The sequence below is a fragment of the Herpailurus yagouaroundi genome, unplaced genomic scaffold (assembly GCF_014898765.1).
Source record: "Herpailurus yagouaroundi ecotype Mexico unplaced genomic scaffold, PumYag 569, whole genome shotgun sequence".
In the NCBI taxonomy this organism is placed as follows: domain Eukaryota; kingdom Metazoa; phylum Chordata; class Mammalia; order Carnivora; family Felidae; genus Herpailurus; species Herpailurus yagouaroundi.
Genome location: NW_024412786.1, coordinates 202,137 through 214,096, shown reverse-complemented (window position 1 = coordinate 214,096; position 11,960 = coordinate 202,137). Strand labels below are relative to the sequence as shown.

Genomic DNA, 11,960 nt, shown 5'->3' with positions numbered 1-11,960 from the left:
TCATTCCACACATTCTGGCTCTTGCATTTAAGATCCTTCCCAGAGTCGAAACCCAGGAGTCCTGGCTTCTCTATCAGACAGAAATCAATTCTCCCAGGGCCCCCCAACCCCCTTGAAAGGAAGATCGGTGGCTTCAGTGCAAAAAGCTTTATTGAGTCTCTGTGCCAGGAGCAGTCGCCAGCCCTTCCCGTGTCGCTTTCCCATCACCCTGTGTTTTCTCTGTTCCCCGCTGGTTCCAGCCGCAGGGGCTAAGCCCCGGCCACCTAGTTTTCCTGCCGCGCCCAGTCCAGCTCGGTGACTATCCTTAACCCCTCTAATCCCAGGGACCCCCCCCTCCCCCACCTGGAGCCTTGGTATGGAGTTGTGAGGTTTTCAGTGTTTGTCCATCCCTCCCCTTCCCCCCTCCCATTCCCCGTCAGGCCACTAGGCCTCAGGTGGACCCTCCTTAGGAGGTGCCTCTTCCGGTGGGGTCTCCTCAGGTGCCGGCCTGTGAGCAACCCCTCCCTGTCGCCACACTGTTTGCAGCATGTCCTTCAGCCCGCTGGGAAAGAGGTAGCCCTGGGTCTCTCCCTCCCCATCGATGACTCCTCCGAGCCCCTCCAGTGCTGTCTGCAGGTACCGCAGGCCCAGGAGCACCAGAGTCTGGGGGAAAAGCAAAGGGAAAGAGGTCAGTGGGGGTCCACCGCCCCAGGGGCCAGAGCTGGAGGCAGCGAGGAGGCCCAGGTGGAGGCAGCCCTCAGACACTTTGCTGACTCACCTGCAGCAGGAAGGTGACAGCCAGCATGCTGCCCAGCGTGCTCGCCAAACCCTGCAGGTGCCCCAGCAGCACCCCGTGGCATCCTTGCGCCCAGAGGTTTAGGTTGGGCTGACGGGGATCAAAGAGCGGGTGGGCATGGGGGTCTGAGAGCCGGCTTTGCAGGCAAGGTCTGGGTGAGTGGGGGTTGCAGCAGGAGAAAGGGACACCGTCGATCAGATACAGGCCCTCCACGTTGCTCTGGATGCGGCTGCAAAGGGAGGGGGCAGGGGAGTTAGGGCGTCTGGAAGTCGAGATCTGGAGGAAAGGCTGCCGGGCGCAGGAATGGAGAAGGGAAACAGAAGGAAAAAGACCTTCACTGACTGGTTTGCTGTGTGCCAGGCGTGCATAATTCATTTATCCTCACAATAAGTCTGTAAGATAGGCCCCATTAGCTCCATTCTACAAATGAGGAAATGGGCCCAGAGCTGTTTGGTAACATGCCCTGGGTCACACACCTGATAGAATAGCAGATCTGTAACCCATTCTCTGGATCACTAGGCTCTATTTACTTCCTGTCTGGGTAAGGTGGGTTTCAAGGGATGGGGAGGAGGAAAAGGAGGGGAAGGAGGCCAGGAGGAGGGGGGCGGGGGAATAAGACACTCACTCCACCACGTCCTGGTCATTGGGATCCAAGTAACGGCTGCTGACCCACTGGACCCCAAACCAATCCTTGTACCCGTGGCGCCCGCAGCAGTGGTGCCTCAGCTGCAGCTCATCCAACAGCCGTTTGGCATGACAGTGTCCGGGCACCTCTGTGTCTTTGTAGTGAACCAAGGCAGTCCCCAGGCCCTCCTCCAGCCCTGTGTCCAGACTCCCAGGTAAAGCCAGGGCCAGTCCCAGGGCCAGGACCAGAAGACCCCCGCCCCCAGCAGTGCCAACCACGAGCAGCGGGCCTAGGACCTTCCGCCAGGGAGGGTATTGAGCTGCGTCCAGACTGGCCCTGCTGGTCCCTGCACCCACCAGTCCTGTGCCCAAAGCCACCGCACCAGCTGCCAGGGCAACCCGGGGCAGGGCAGCAAATGGGCAGGAGGGAGCCAAGAAGGTGCTGAGGTGCCACAGCTGGACCTGGAGGTGCCCGCTATAGAGGAGGGTGAGGCCACCGGCCACCGCCAGCAGCCAGGAGAGGAGCCAGAGCCCCTGTGCCAGACGGATGCGGGGCTGGAGGGGCAGCACCAGGGGCAACACCGGCGCCATCTCCCATCTCTGCCCAAGGGAAAGCAGAGCTCTCAGGGACTAGGGTTGGCCGGCGCAGGGTGCTGAGTCAGCCCAGCCCGGCTTGAGCTGGGCTAATGCCATCCTGACCCCAATACCCTGGGAATCCTCCCACCCCCATCCTTAATAACCCGCTGCCCTGGCCCCTGCCAGCCCCAATTCGAGATGCCTTGGCCTTGCCCCTTAGGGAAAGCCCCGCCCCCGGGCTAAGGGCCCATTTCATGACCCCGCCCCTGCCCCCTCGCGGAAGTGGGGAGGGGCCGGTCGGCTCTGCCCCTAGGGGCTAGGGGCAGGGACTCCGGGACCAGAGAAGACCCCAGGGATTCAGGGGGCGGGGATCCCGGAAGGGCCTGGAGGGCGGAGGCCCAGAGGGGGTCCGGGGGTCAGCGGGTTAGCCCTGCCCGGGGACTGAGCCGCGAGGCCCGGACAGGGAGGGGTTACCAGGCGGCCCGGCCCCCCCCCCTCGTCCCGCCCCCCCTCCCGCGCTTCCTGGCGGCTCCGCGTCCGGCGCCTGTTTGTGCCGCGGCGCTGGGGCCCCGGACGGCCCCGCCACCCCACCCCCGGGAGCCGAGAGCGGCCCCGGGAGAGTCCGAGGCACCGGCGGGTCCTGGAGCCTGCCGCCCCCGCTCCACAGCGCCCCCTCCAGGCCCTTTCCCCGCGCCCGACAGCGCCCCCGGGGGGTGGCACGGCACCCTTGCGCGCGCGCCCCGGGGTGCTTCCCCTTCCCCTCTCCCTGGCCATGGCCCCGGCGGCTTAGAAGCCTCCTCCGCCGCCGCCGCTCGGAGCAAGCCGGGGGCCGGATGGACGGGGCCGGGGGGCCCGGTGAGTACGGGGCGGGGCGGGCGGCGTGCCCCTTCCCGGAGCGCCGGCCGGTCGGCCGCTGCCAGTGCCCGACGGCTGTCTGGCGGCGTCCCCGCGTGCTCCTCGGCCTCAGGGGTTCTGAGCATCCTCCACTGTTCCTCAGGTCGCTCTCCCTAGTTATTTGGATCTCCTACTGTCATTTCGAACTTCCTCAACGTCATCCTATTCCCCATGTTATTCTGGGCCCCTCGATGTTTCTCTGCCCCCTATGTTATTCCGGGCCTCTTCTCATGGTATTTCGGGTCGTTTTACTTCGGACCCGTTACCCTGGGACCTTCACTATGACTCCGTCTCCACTGATACCCTCTCCTGTCATTCTCGATCTCTCCTCCTGACCCTGTGAGCCCTCGGATGACTGTACTCTTCGGGGCGCCCTCTTCTTTTCGCGCCCCCTTCTCAGTTTCTCTGCCTGCCTTGGAGACCTGAGCTTTGCTCTGGGGTGGGCCGTCATCCCGCGCCGGCGCTGCGCCTCCCTCTGTGGTTCCCACGTTCCTGGGCAGTACTCCATATTTTCCCCCTGGTACTCCATGGTACTCCCTGTCTTTGCGGAGGTTGAGACAGCAGCAGGAAGGCAGCCTTGCCAGGCTCCTCGCCTGCCCTGCCAGAAGGAGGCCCTTGATTCTCTACCACCCGCCTCCTCCCCTCCGGGCCAGCCTCCAAGCCCGGGGCTGCTTGAAAGGGGGTAGTCCTATCGGACGAATGCAAGGTCGGAGGGAAGTCAGAATCCCCTCAACCCTTTTCTTCAGGTGGTGGGTACATTCTGAGTGCTTCTTGCCCTTTTCCCAGGTGAGGGCCCTGCTCAGGAGGCCCTGCAGTCCTTGAGCCGGCGGCTTCAGGTGCAGGAGAAGGAGATGGAGCTGGTTAAGGCGGCCCTGGCAGAAGCCCTCCGCCTGCTGCGGCTGCAGGCGCCCCCGAACTCCCTGCAGGACCCTGGCGCCCCAGCTCCTACAAGGGACAGGTAGGCAGGTTGTCACGCCCTCTTCTTCCGAGGGCCTCTGGGGGCATCAGGTTGACTCACTGTCTCCCCAGCAGCCCTGCAGCCCCCCCAGGACTGCCACCCACGTGCAGCCCCTCCTTGGTGAGCCGGGGCACCCAGACGGAGACAGAGGTTGAGATGCAGCCGTCCCCTGGACCCCCTGGCCTGAGCAATGGGCCCCCAGCCCCACAGGGGGGCAGTGAAGAGCCTAGTGGGACCCAGTCTGAAGGAGGGGGCAGCAGCAGCAGTGGTTCCCCTGGCCCCCCAGGGATCCTCAGGCTTGTGCAGCCCCCACAGCGCGCTGACACGTAAGTGTCCTGTGGCAGGGGCCAGGAGGGCCGGTGGAGGGACTGGGAAGCGTGAGGAGAGGGAACGATCTTTACCAGCTCACTATGCTCCTACCAGGCCACGGAGAAATTCTTCCTCCTCCTCATCCCCCTCAGAGCGGCCTCGGCAGAAACTCTCCCGGAAGGCAGCTTCCTCGGCCAACCTGTTATTGCGGTCAGGGAGCACAGAGAGGTGGGCGAGGCTCCCGCCACCCCCAACCCGCCCCACCCCACGCTCAGGCTCTTGACTTTCCACATCCCTCACCTCACTTCCCTGGGTGGGGTGGGGGGACCTCATCGCCCAACAGGAAGAAAGGAACAAGCCCCCCAGGGGCGCCTGCTGTGTACCCGGCACTGTGCTAAACCCTCGACCTCCTCCATCTCATTCAGTTCCCACGACACCCTTGGGGGGTAGGTGGTCTCATGCCGTTCATTGTCCAGGCGAGGAAGCCCGCTCAGAGAGGGTAAGTCATTGGTCTCGGGTCACACAGCCAGAACTAGGATCTGAACCCTCCTCTCCCTGACTTCGGTTCCATCATATCACCACATACCTTCCAGGATTCCGAGAGGTCCCAAAAAGCTCTCGCGATTTTCCTGGATGACCGTTTTCGGAGTTATGGAAGCGTAGTCGGGGAGAGGTTTTTGGAGTTCCCCCCCCCCCCCCCGCTGCCCCTCACCGCCCCCCACCCCGCCCCCAACCAGGCTTTATTTCTACAGAACAAGGGGAAATTCTAGTGGCTGAACATAGTTGTCTCAGAGTCTGTACAGGCCCCAGGACACCTGAGTGTTCATTCTAGCCATGTCCTCAGTTTCCCCTGCATTCTCAGAAGAGAAGTCACTACGTTTTTGATCTAATGACAGCTATCTGTGGAATTCACCTGTTACTTTCCCCTTGAGAGATAAAGACTTACTTGCTGACCTCCCAGATCCCTGAAAGGCAGGGCTGGTGTACATTCTGGATTCACTTTGGTCCCATTTTACCGATGGAGGAATGAAAAGGTCACCCAGAAGCCTGGTAGTCTAGAGGAAAGGGCTCCCCCCCCGCCGTCATGCTGCCGCACTGGCTCTTACAAGCTTTATGGCCTGAATCTTCTCATCTCTTACATGGAGCTGAGAGTCCCCATCTACTCTGGGGCCCCGAATGCTCCGAATGCAAACTAAAAGCCTGCAGAGATGACTCTGTAGGTCTCTGGAGTAACCTCCTTTCTTGTGTCCTGCCCTTCCCCACTTAGGTCTTGGGACCTGACCCCATCCCTATGCTTTTTTCTCTTCCCAACAGCCGTGGGGGGAAAGACCCCCTCTCCAGCCCCGGGGGCCCTGGGTCTCGGAGAAGCAACTACAATTTGGGTACGTACAGAGGAGTGAATAACTCGGATGACAGTGTTAGGGTTTGGGCGACAGCCCTGAGAGCTATTTTGGGGGACCTGTGAGGTGTGGTGGGTAGAGTTCTGCTCTGGCTTTCCTGGAAGGGAGGCTGCAGGGTGGTGGTTGACACCCCCCTTTTCTCTGTAGAAGGCATCTCAGTGAAGATGTTCCTTCGCGGCCGCCCCATTACCATGTACATCCCGTCTGGCATCCGCAGCCTTGAGGAGCTGCCCAGCGGCCCACCCCCGGAGACCCTCAGCCTTGACTGGGTGTATCCTGCCCCCTCCAATCCCCCAGGAACCACCTTAACCATCTTGGGAACCCCCCCTTCTTTATGGTTTCCCCCTGGACCTGCGGGATCAGGGAGCCCTCTGAATCCTCCCCTCCCATCCTCTGCCGATGGTGCTGCCAGCCAGAAGGTCTTCCGTTGCCCCCTCTTCCTCATTCTGCCCTTGATCTGACCCTTTCCTTGACTGTGATCCCCACTCCAGTTACGGGTACAGGGGTCGTGACTCCCGCTCTAATCTGTTTGTGCTGCGCTCTGGGGAGGTGGTCTACTTTATCGCCTGTGTGGTGGTGCTGTACCGGCCCAAGGGAGGCCCAGGGGGTCCTGGAGGTGGCGGCCAGCGACATTACCGGGGCCACACGGACTGTGTTCGATGGTGAGGGGCCTGGGACCTGGCAGTGGGCGGGCGGCTCTAGGTGTGGGGATGGTGGGCTTGGCAGGAGCAGGGTCTGGGTCGGTGTGGAGGAACAGGAGAGTAGAGTCGCCTTGCTGCTCTGCAAGCATGGAGAAGGTGTCCTGAGGGGTCTTGAGAGACCGACCCCCTTCCCTAGAGTGTCTCCTCCCCCCACTTAGTCTGGCCGTCCACCCCGATGGTGTTCGTGTAGCCTCGGGACAGACAGCTGGAGTGGATAAAGATGGAAAGGTAAGACCAAAGCCCAACACCAGGCAGACAGGATGAAATTCCAGCCTGCCTTTCCTTCATAGCCCTGACCCCTTCTCCTCTCCCAGCCCCTGCAGCCTGTGGTTCACGTCTGGGACTCAGAGACACTGCTGAAGCTGCAGGAGATTGGACTGGGGGCCTTCGAGCGGGGCGTGGGAGCCCTGGCCTTTTCAGTTGCGGTGAGCTGACCCCAAAGCCTCTAGACCCCCATCTTCCTTGCCCAGGAACCTCATTCTTGCACTTCACCGGGAAGCCTCAGAAGTTGTGGCCTTCCTGAACCTGACTCCGCCGGTTCTCCTGAGAAAGGAGCAGGTGTCCCTTCTGCCCGCTCGACTTGTGATGGCAGCCCTTGCCTAATGACCATGAACCCACAGACTTCCAGGCCTCACTCGGCCCCTCCGATGTGTCCCCCATTCTCAGGATCAGGGTGCTTTTCTTTGTGTGGTGGATGATTCCAATGAGCACATGCTGTCCGTGTGGGACTGCAGCCGGGGCACAAAGCTGGCTGAGATCAAGGTGAGGAGTCCAGGCGGCCTGGCAGGGCACCGTGGTTAGGGACCTGGGGGCAGTGAAGTATAGAGAGCTGCAGACTTACCCATACATACGTTGACTTCCTTTCTGGCTGGGTCACCTGGAGGAAGCCCCCTAGCCTCTCTGAGGCTGTAAACGGGGATTTCAGAAGTTCTGGCTTCCTGAGGGATAATGTCTTAGGCATTAGGGTGGTTTTGGCATCGTGAGTGACAGGGAGGGGTGCCCTGAGGGGACCAGGGTCTGGGTCCAGAAGGAAGGCCTGTCCTCGGGTTTCAGGATATCAGCAGACCGGCTGTCAGGCTGCAAACTGAAGAGTCAAGTCAAGTGAAGGTGCTCAGGGCTTGGGGTGGCTGAATCTGGTATCTTCCCTTCAGAGTACAAATGACTCAGTCTTGGCCGTTGGCTTCAGCCCTCGCGACAGCAGCTGCATTGTCACCAGTGGGAAGTCGCACGTCCACTTCTGGAACTGGAGTGGAGGAGCAGGGGTTCCTGGGAACGGGACTCTCACCCGGAAACAGGGTGTCTTTGGGGTGAGGCGTGGATGGGTGTGGGGTCGGGGGGGGGGGGAGGACAGAGTGGAGATGGAAGTATTGGTCTGAATACCTTAGACCCTGGTACCACCCAGCTGGCAAGGGTCTGTGACTTTCAGTCTTTGGCCTTCCCTTTGATCTCTGCTCTCTCCCCTAGAAATACAAGAAACCCAAGTTTGTCCCTTGCTTTGTGTTCCTCCCGGATGGGGACATTCTTACTGGGGACTCAGAGGGGAACATTCTCACCTGGGGACGGAGCCTCTCAGATGCCAGGACCCCAGGCAGGGGTGGGGCCAAAGGTATGTGGTTGGGGGTGGCACCTGGGAAGTCTAGTATCCCAGAGGGTGTCTGTGGGAAACAGAGGATTTTCCTTTTTCTTTTCTTTTTTTTTTTTTAACCATGAATATTGATAGATCTCTGTGGACCCTCTAGAAAGGCCGGCTGGAAGGGTAGGGGCGACACGGCTGGGGCTTTGGAGTCTGCCAGATCCTGGGTTCAGATTCCAGTTTTGCCACTAGTTGTGTGGCCTTTAGGAAGTTACCTCACTTCTTTGAGCCTCGGTTGTTCAGTCTGTAAACTGGGTAAACTAATAGCTGAGGATCAGAGATCACATTCAGTAGGTGCTCAGCAGCTAGGAGTTATTATTGTGTTGTGACGGCCAAGGCTGCCTCTGTTCCCCACTTCCCTGTACCCCCACAGCATGACCCACTCGTGACTTTGCCAACAGAGACCTATGGGATTGTGGCCCAGGCCCATGCTCACGAAGGTTCCATCTTTGCCCTGTGTCTCCGGCGGGATGGGACTGTACTGAGTGGTGGCGGACGGGACCGCCGGCTGGTCCAGTGGGGGCCGGGATTGGTGGCTCTCCAGGAGGCCGAGGTGAGGGCTAGCCTGGGGTCGAAGGAGGGAGTGGGGAGAGGAATGGCCAGGGGGCCCCTGACTTCATGCCACCGTTCTGCAGATTCCTGAACACTTCGGGGCTGTGCGGGCCATTGCTGAGGGGCTGGGCTCCGAGCTGCTGGTGGGAACCACGAAGAATGCATTGCTGAGGGGAGATCTGGCACAGGGCTTCTCCCCTGTAATCCAGGTTGGAGGGCCAAGGGCTCCAGGGAGGAGGGTGGGAAGTGCTACTGAGGAGGGGCAGAGGTAACAGCCCGTGATCTGCTGCAGGGTCACACGGATGAGCTCTGGGGACTCTGCACACATCCCTTCCAGAACCGTTTTCTCACCTGTGGCCATGACCGACAACTGTGCCTGTGGGATGGGGAGGGCCATGCGCTGGCCTGGAGCATTGACCTCAAGGTAGAGCCCCGTGTCCCTGGATCCCCAGTGCCACACCCACCATGGCTTCTGTGGACACCACTCCTTCCCCAGCATCCCTCTTCCTTCTCCCCAGGGGCAGCCACTTTGTACTGGTAGGGCTGTGTTGGCTACCAAAATCTGCATTCTTCTGTGCAGATGCCTCCAGTGTCCCCTAGGCACTGTCCCCTCCCCCTTGCCCCCAAGCCCCCAGACCTCCCTTTGATCCAGCAACAAATGGTTAATCTCTGGCACAGCCTCCTAGCTCAGTTCTGGTTGTTAAATATGTTGAGTATCACCTAGTTTAGGCTCCAGTGACACCCTGCCTCCACCCCAGGTCTACTGTCCCTCTCCTCCCTGTCTCATCCTTGGGAGGAGAAGGCTTTGGTGTTACCAACATGACGAGGTGTCTGTCCAGGAACCCTCACTAGAAAGGCATCTTCCTGAATTCACCTTCTCCCCTCTCCCAGGAGACTGGTCTCTGTGCTGACTTCCACCCCAGCGGGGCAGTTGTGGCCGTAGGACTGAACACAGGGAGGTGAGAGGAGCCAGGATTCCTGGGAGGGGAAAGCAGGAGCTTTGGGAAGGGCCCCTGGTAATGGGGTGGCAGGGGAGGAGTGTGGCTCGGGAGCCCCAACCGCACCTTCTCGTTTCTCAGTGCTTTTCTCTGCAGCCCAGGCCTCCCCTGCTCTGCTTGTGACAACTGTCATCACACCCAACCACTCTCCCCTCTGAGCCTGGGAGTGGCAGCTTAGGATAGAAAAGCTGTGGGGGATAGGAGGGACATGGGAGAGACTGACACAGGGAAGTGACAGGCTTACAGACTCCATAAGGTTCCTGTATTCTTTTCTCAGAGGCATCAGAAGCCCCTCACCCTTTCTCTCTCCTTAGCGTCTTCTGATTTCCCGGCATAAGAATGCAGCGGCAACGTGTCTACATCACAGCCTTTCTGTTGGCGTCTCTGACGCTCTCCAACTTGCCAACCCCCACGTTGCCCAGGATGGGTAACCTCACGCCTGCTTTCCACCCCCTCCCTTCCAGGTGGCTGGTTTTGGACACAGAGACCAGAGAGATCGTGTCTGATGTCACTGATGGCAATGAGCAGCTCTCAGTGGTCCGGTACAGCCCAGGTGGGAGCCACCCCCACCCTGGACCCAGACCTGTCCCTGGCCCTTCCCTCTCTGAGTGACTGTCTTTATAGATGGGTTGTACCTGGCCATCGGTTCCCATGACAACATGATCTACATCTATAGCGTTTCCAGTGAGGGTGCCAAGTCCAGCCGCTTTGGCCGCTGTGTGGTGAGGAAGCCGGGGTGGAGGGTGGGGCATTGCCATAGCAGGTAAACTGGAAGGGCTCTCATGCACTAAGGGGGACCTGGGGATGGGAAATGGTAGCTACATTTTTAGTCTCTTGACCCTTGCTCCCAGGGTCACTCCAGCTTCATCACTCACCTTGACTGGTCCAAAGATGGGAATTTCATCATGTCCAATTCTGGGGACTATGAGATCCTTTACTGTGAGTGGCTGTAGGGGAAAGCATGGGGAATGGGTAATCGGCTGGGTTTTGTTTCGGGGTGGGGGAGGCTCCTGGTTGGGAGGGGACGAAGAGTATGTAGGCAGCTCCAGGTAGAGATGGGGCTGAAGTGGAGTTGGAATTGTTCAGGTAGGAGAAATATTGTGAATTGAAAAACCCTACAGTTTTACACCATGCCTTTCCCCACGAGGACTTGAGGGAGTCGAGGAATGTACTAGGAAAAGATTGTTTAGGACAAGTTTCTCAGCAGGTGTGGAGGAATTGACTTAGCCAGGGAGGAAGAACTGATGAGAAGCTGTTAGGGGAACTTCAGAACTTCAGGATTCAGGAAGTGCATGGGGCTGGGTTTTGCCCTGGGCTGAGGGCTACCAAGGTGACCAGATCACATGCTATTACCTCAAGTTAGTCTTTCCAACCTACCCTTCCCGGTCAGTGGGTCGGTGGGTCGGTGTCTTGCCAACCGAGGGCAGGGGGAGAGCTGAGTTGGGTGGGTTCCCTCCCCCCAGGGGACGTGGCTGGAGGCTGCAAGCTGCTGAGGAATCGCTATGAGAGCCGAGACCGGGAGTGGGCCACCTACACCTGCGTGCTGGGCTTCCATGTCTATGGTGAGCAGGGCCTCTGAACCTTGCGGGGTGGGGTGGGGTGGGGTGTGCGGGGTAAGGTGGAGCCCGCACTGGGCTCGGAATGCTGGGCATGTGTCAGAGGGGTGGGTGTCAAGAAACCGGCAGATCCAGCCCAGGAGGCCTCTCTGGCCCTCGGTGGCTGCCGGGACCGGGAAGGATTGCCTGGAACGCTGCCTGACCGCCGGAAACGGTGCGGAGCCTGGGCCGTGGGTGGCCGCGGGGAGGAGGCCTTACTGAGGCCGGCTGCTGTGCTAGGCGTGTGGCCAGACGGCTCGGATGGCACCGACATCAACTCCCTGTGCCGCTCCCACAACGAGCGAGTGGTGGCCGTGGCCGACGACTTCTGCAAAGTGCACCTGTTCCAGTACCCGTGCGCGCGCGCCAAGGTGAGGCCTCCAGGGGCCTCTGGGGCCGGGCGGGCGGGGGCCGGGTCCAGGGCTCCCCGGCCACCGCAGCTCGGTCTTCTTTCCCGCCCAGGCTCCGAGCCTCGTGTACGGCGGCCACGGCAGCCACGTGACCAGCGTCCGGTTCACGCACGACGACTCGCACCTCATCTCGCTGGGCGGCAAGGACGCCAGCATCTTCCAGTGGCGAGTGCTGGGCGCTGGGGGCGCGGGGCCGGCGCCCGCCACGCCCTCTCGAACCCCCTCCCTGTCCCCCGCCTCCTCTCTCGATGTCTGACCGCTGCCGGAGGGGAGCCACCGGCCCTGCGGCGCGGCCCCGCCCACCCGAAACCCCCAGGACCAGGGGCCGACTTTTCCTCGACTTCGAGACATTCCCGATCGCGCGTTTCCCTGGAGGGGGCGAACGGCACCCCCGCACACACTGTAGAGACCCGCTGGCTGAGCCGGGCAGCCCCAGCCTGGGCCCTGACTCCTGCCGCCTGCTGAGGGGCAATAAACCAAAAGCAAAGTCGCCTCCCAGTCCTTTTGTGGGGCGCGGCTGGGCGCCCCCGGGGCC

General features: G+C 60.8%; 2 protein-coding genes across 5 annotated transcripts; one reads left to right on the top strand and one right to left on the bottom strand.

Moving 5' to 3' along the window:
- Positions 1 to 132: 132 nt before the first annotated feature.
- Positions 133 to 2,117, bottom strand: ROM1 (retinal outer segment membrane protein 1). Its single transcript, XM_040465658.1, has 3 exons — positions 1,401 to 2,117; positions 758 to 1,004; positions 133 to 642 (listed from the first exon to the last, which is right to left on the bottom strand). The coding sequence occupies exons 1-3, from the start codon at positions 1,988 to 1,990 to the stop codon at positions 424 to 426; spliced, it is 1,056 nt and encodes a 351-aa protein (XP_040321592.1). The 5' UTR covers positions 1,991 to 2,117; the 3' UTR covers positions 133 to 423.
- A 77-nt stretch (positions 2,118 to 2,194) lies between these two features.
- Positions 2,195 to 11,917, top strand: EML3 (EMAP like 3). 4 transcript variants are annotated; one of them, XM_040465654.1, is made up of 22 exons: positions 2,195 to 2,830; positions 3,656 to 3,827; positions 3,902 to 4,153; positions 4,251 to 4,364; positions 5,451 to 5,518; positions 5,684 to 5,807; positions 6,028 to 6,198; positions 6,396 to 6,465; positions 6,552 to 6,662; positions 6,904 to 6,999; positions 7,389 to 7,544; positions 7,702 to 7,843; positions 8,272 to 8,423; positions 8,506 to 8,631; positions 8,715 to 8,846; positions 9,314 to 9,381; positions 9,885 to 9,973; positions 10,045 to 10,142; positions 10,272 to 10,359; positions 10,884 to 10,982; positions 11,366 to 11,386; positions 11,478 to 11,917. In XM_040465654.1, exons 1-22 carry the CDS (start codon positions 2,809 to 2,811, stop codon positions 11,888 to 11,890), a joined length of 2,784 nt encoding a protein of 927 aa, XP_040321588.1. In that variant the 5' UTR covers positions 2,195 to 2,808; the 3' UTR covers positions 11,891 to 11,917. The 4 variants fall into 4 exon arrangements, with proteins under 4 accessions (XP_040321588.1, XP_040321587.1, XP_040321585.1 ...); XM_040465653.1 differs by having other exon boundaries at positions 3,899 to 4,153; XM_040465651.1 differs by having other exon boundaries at positions 2,809 to 2,830; positions 3,899 to 4,153; positions 11,256 to 11,386; positions 11,478 to 11,806.
- The last annotated feature ends 43 nt before the right edge of the window (positions 11,918 to 11,960 follow it).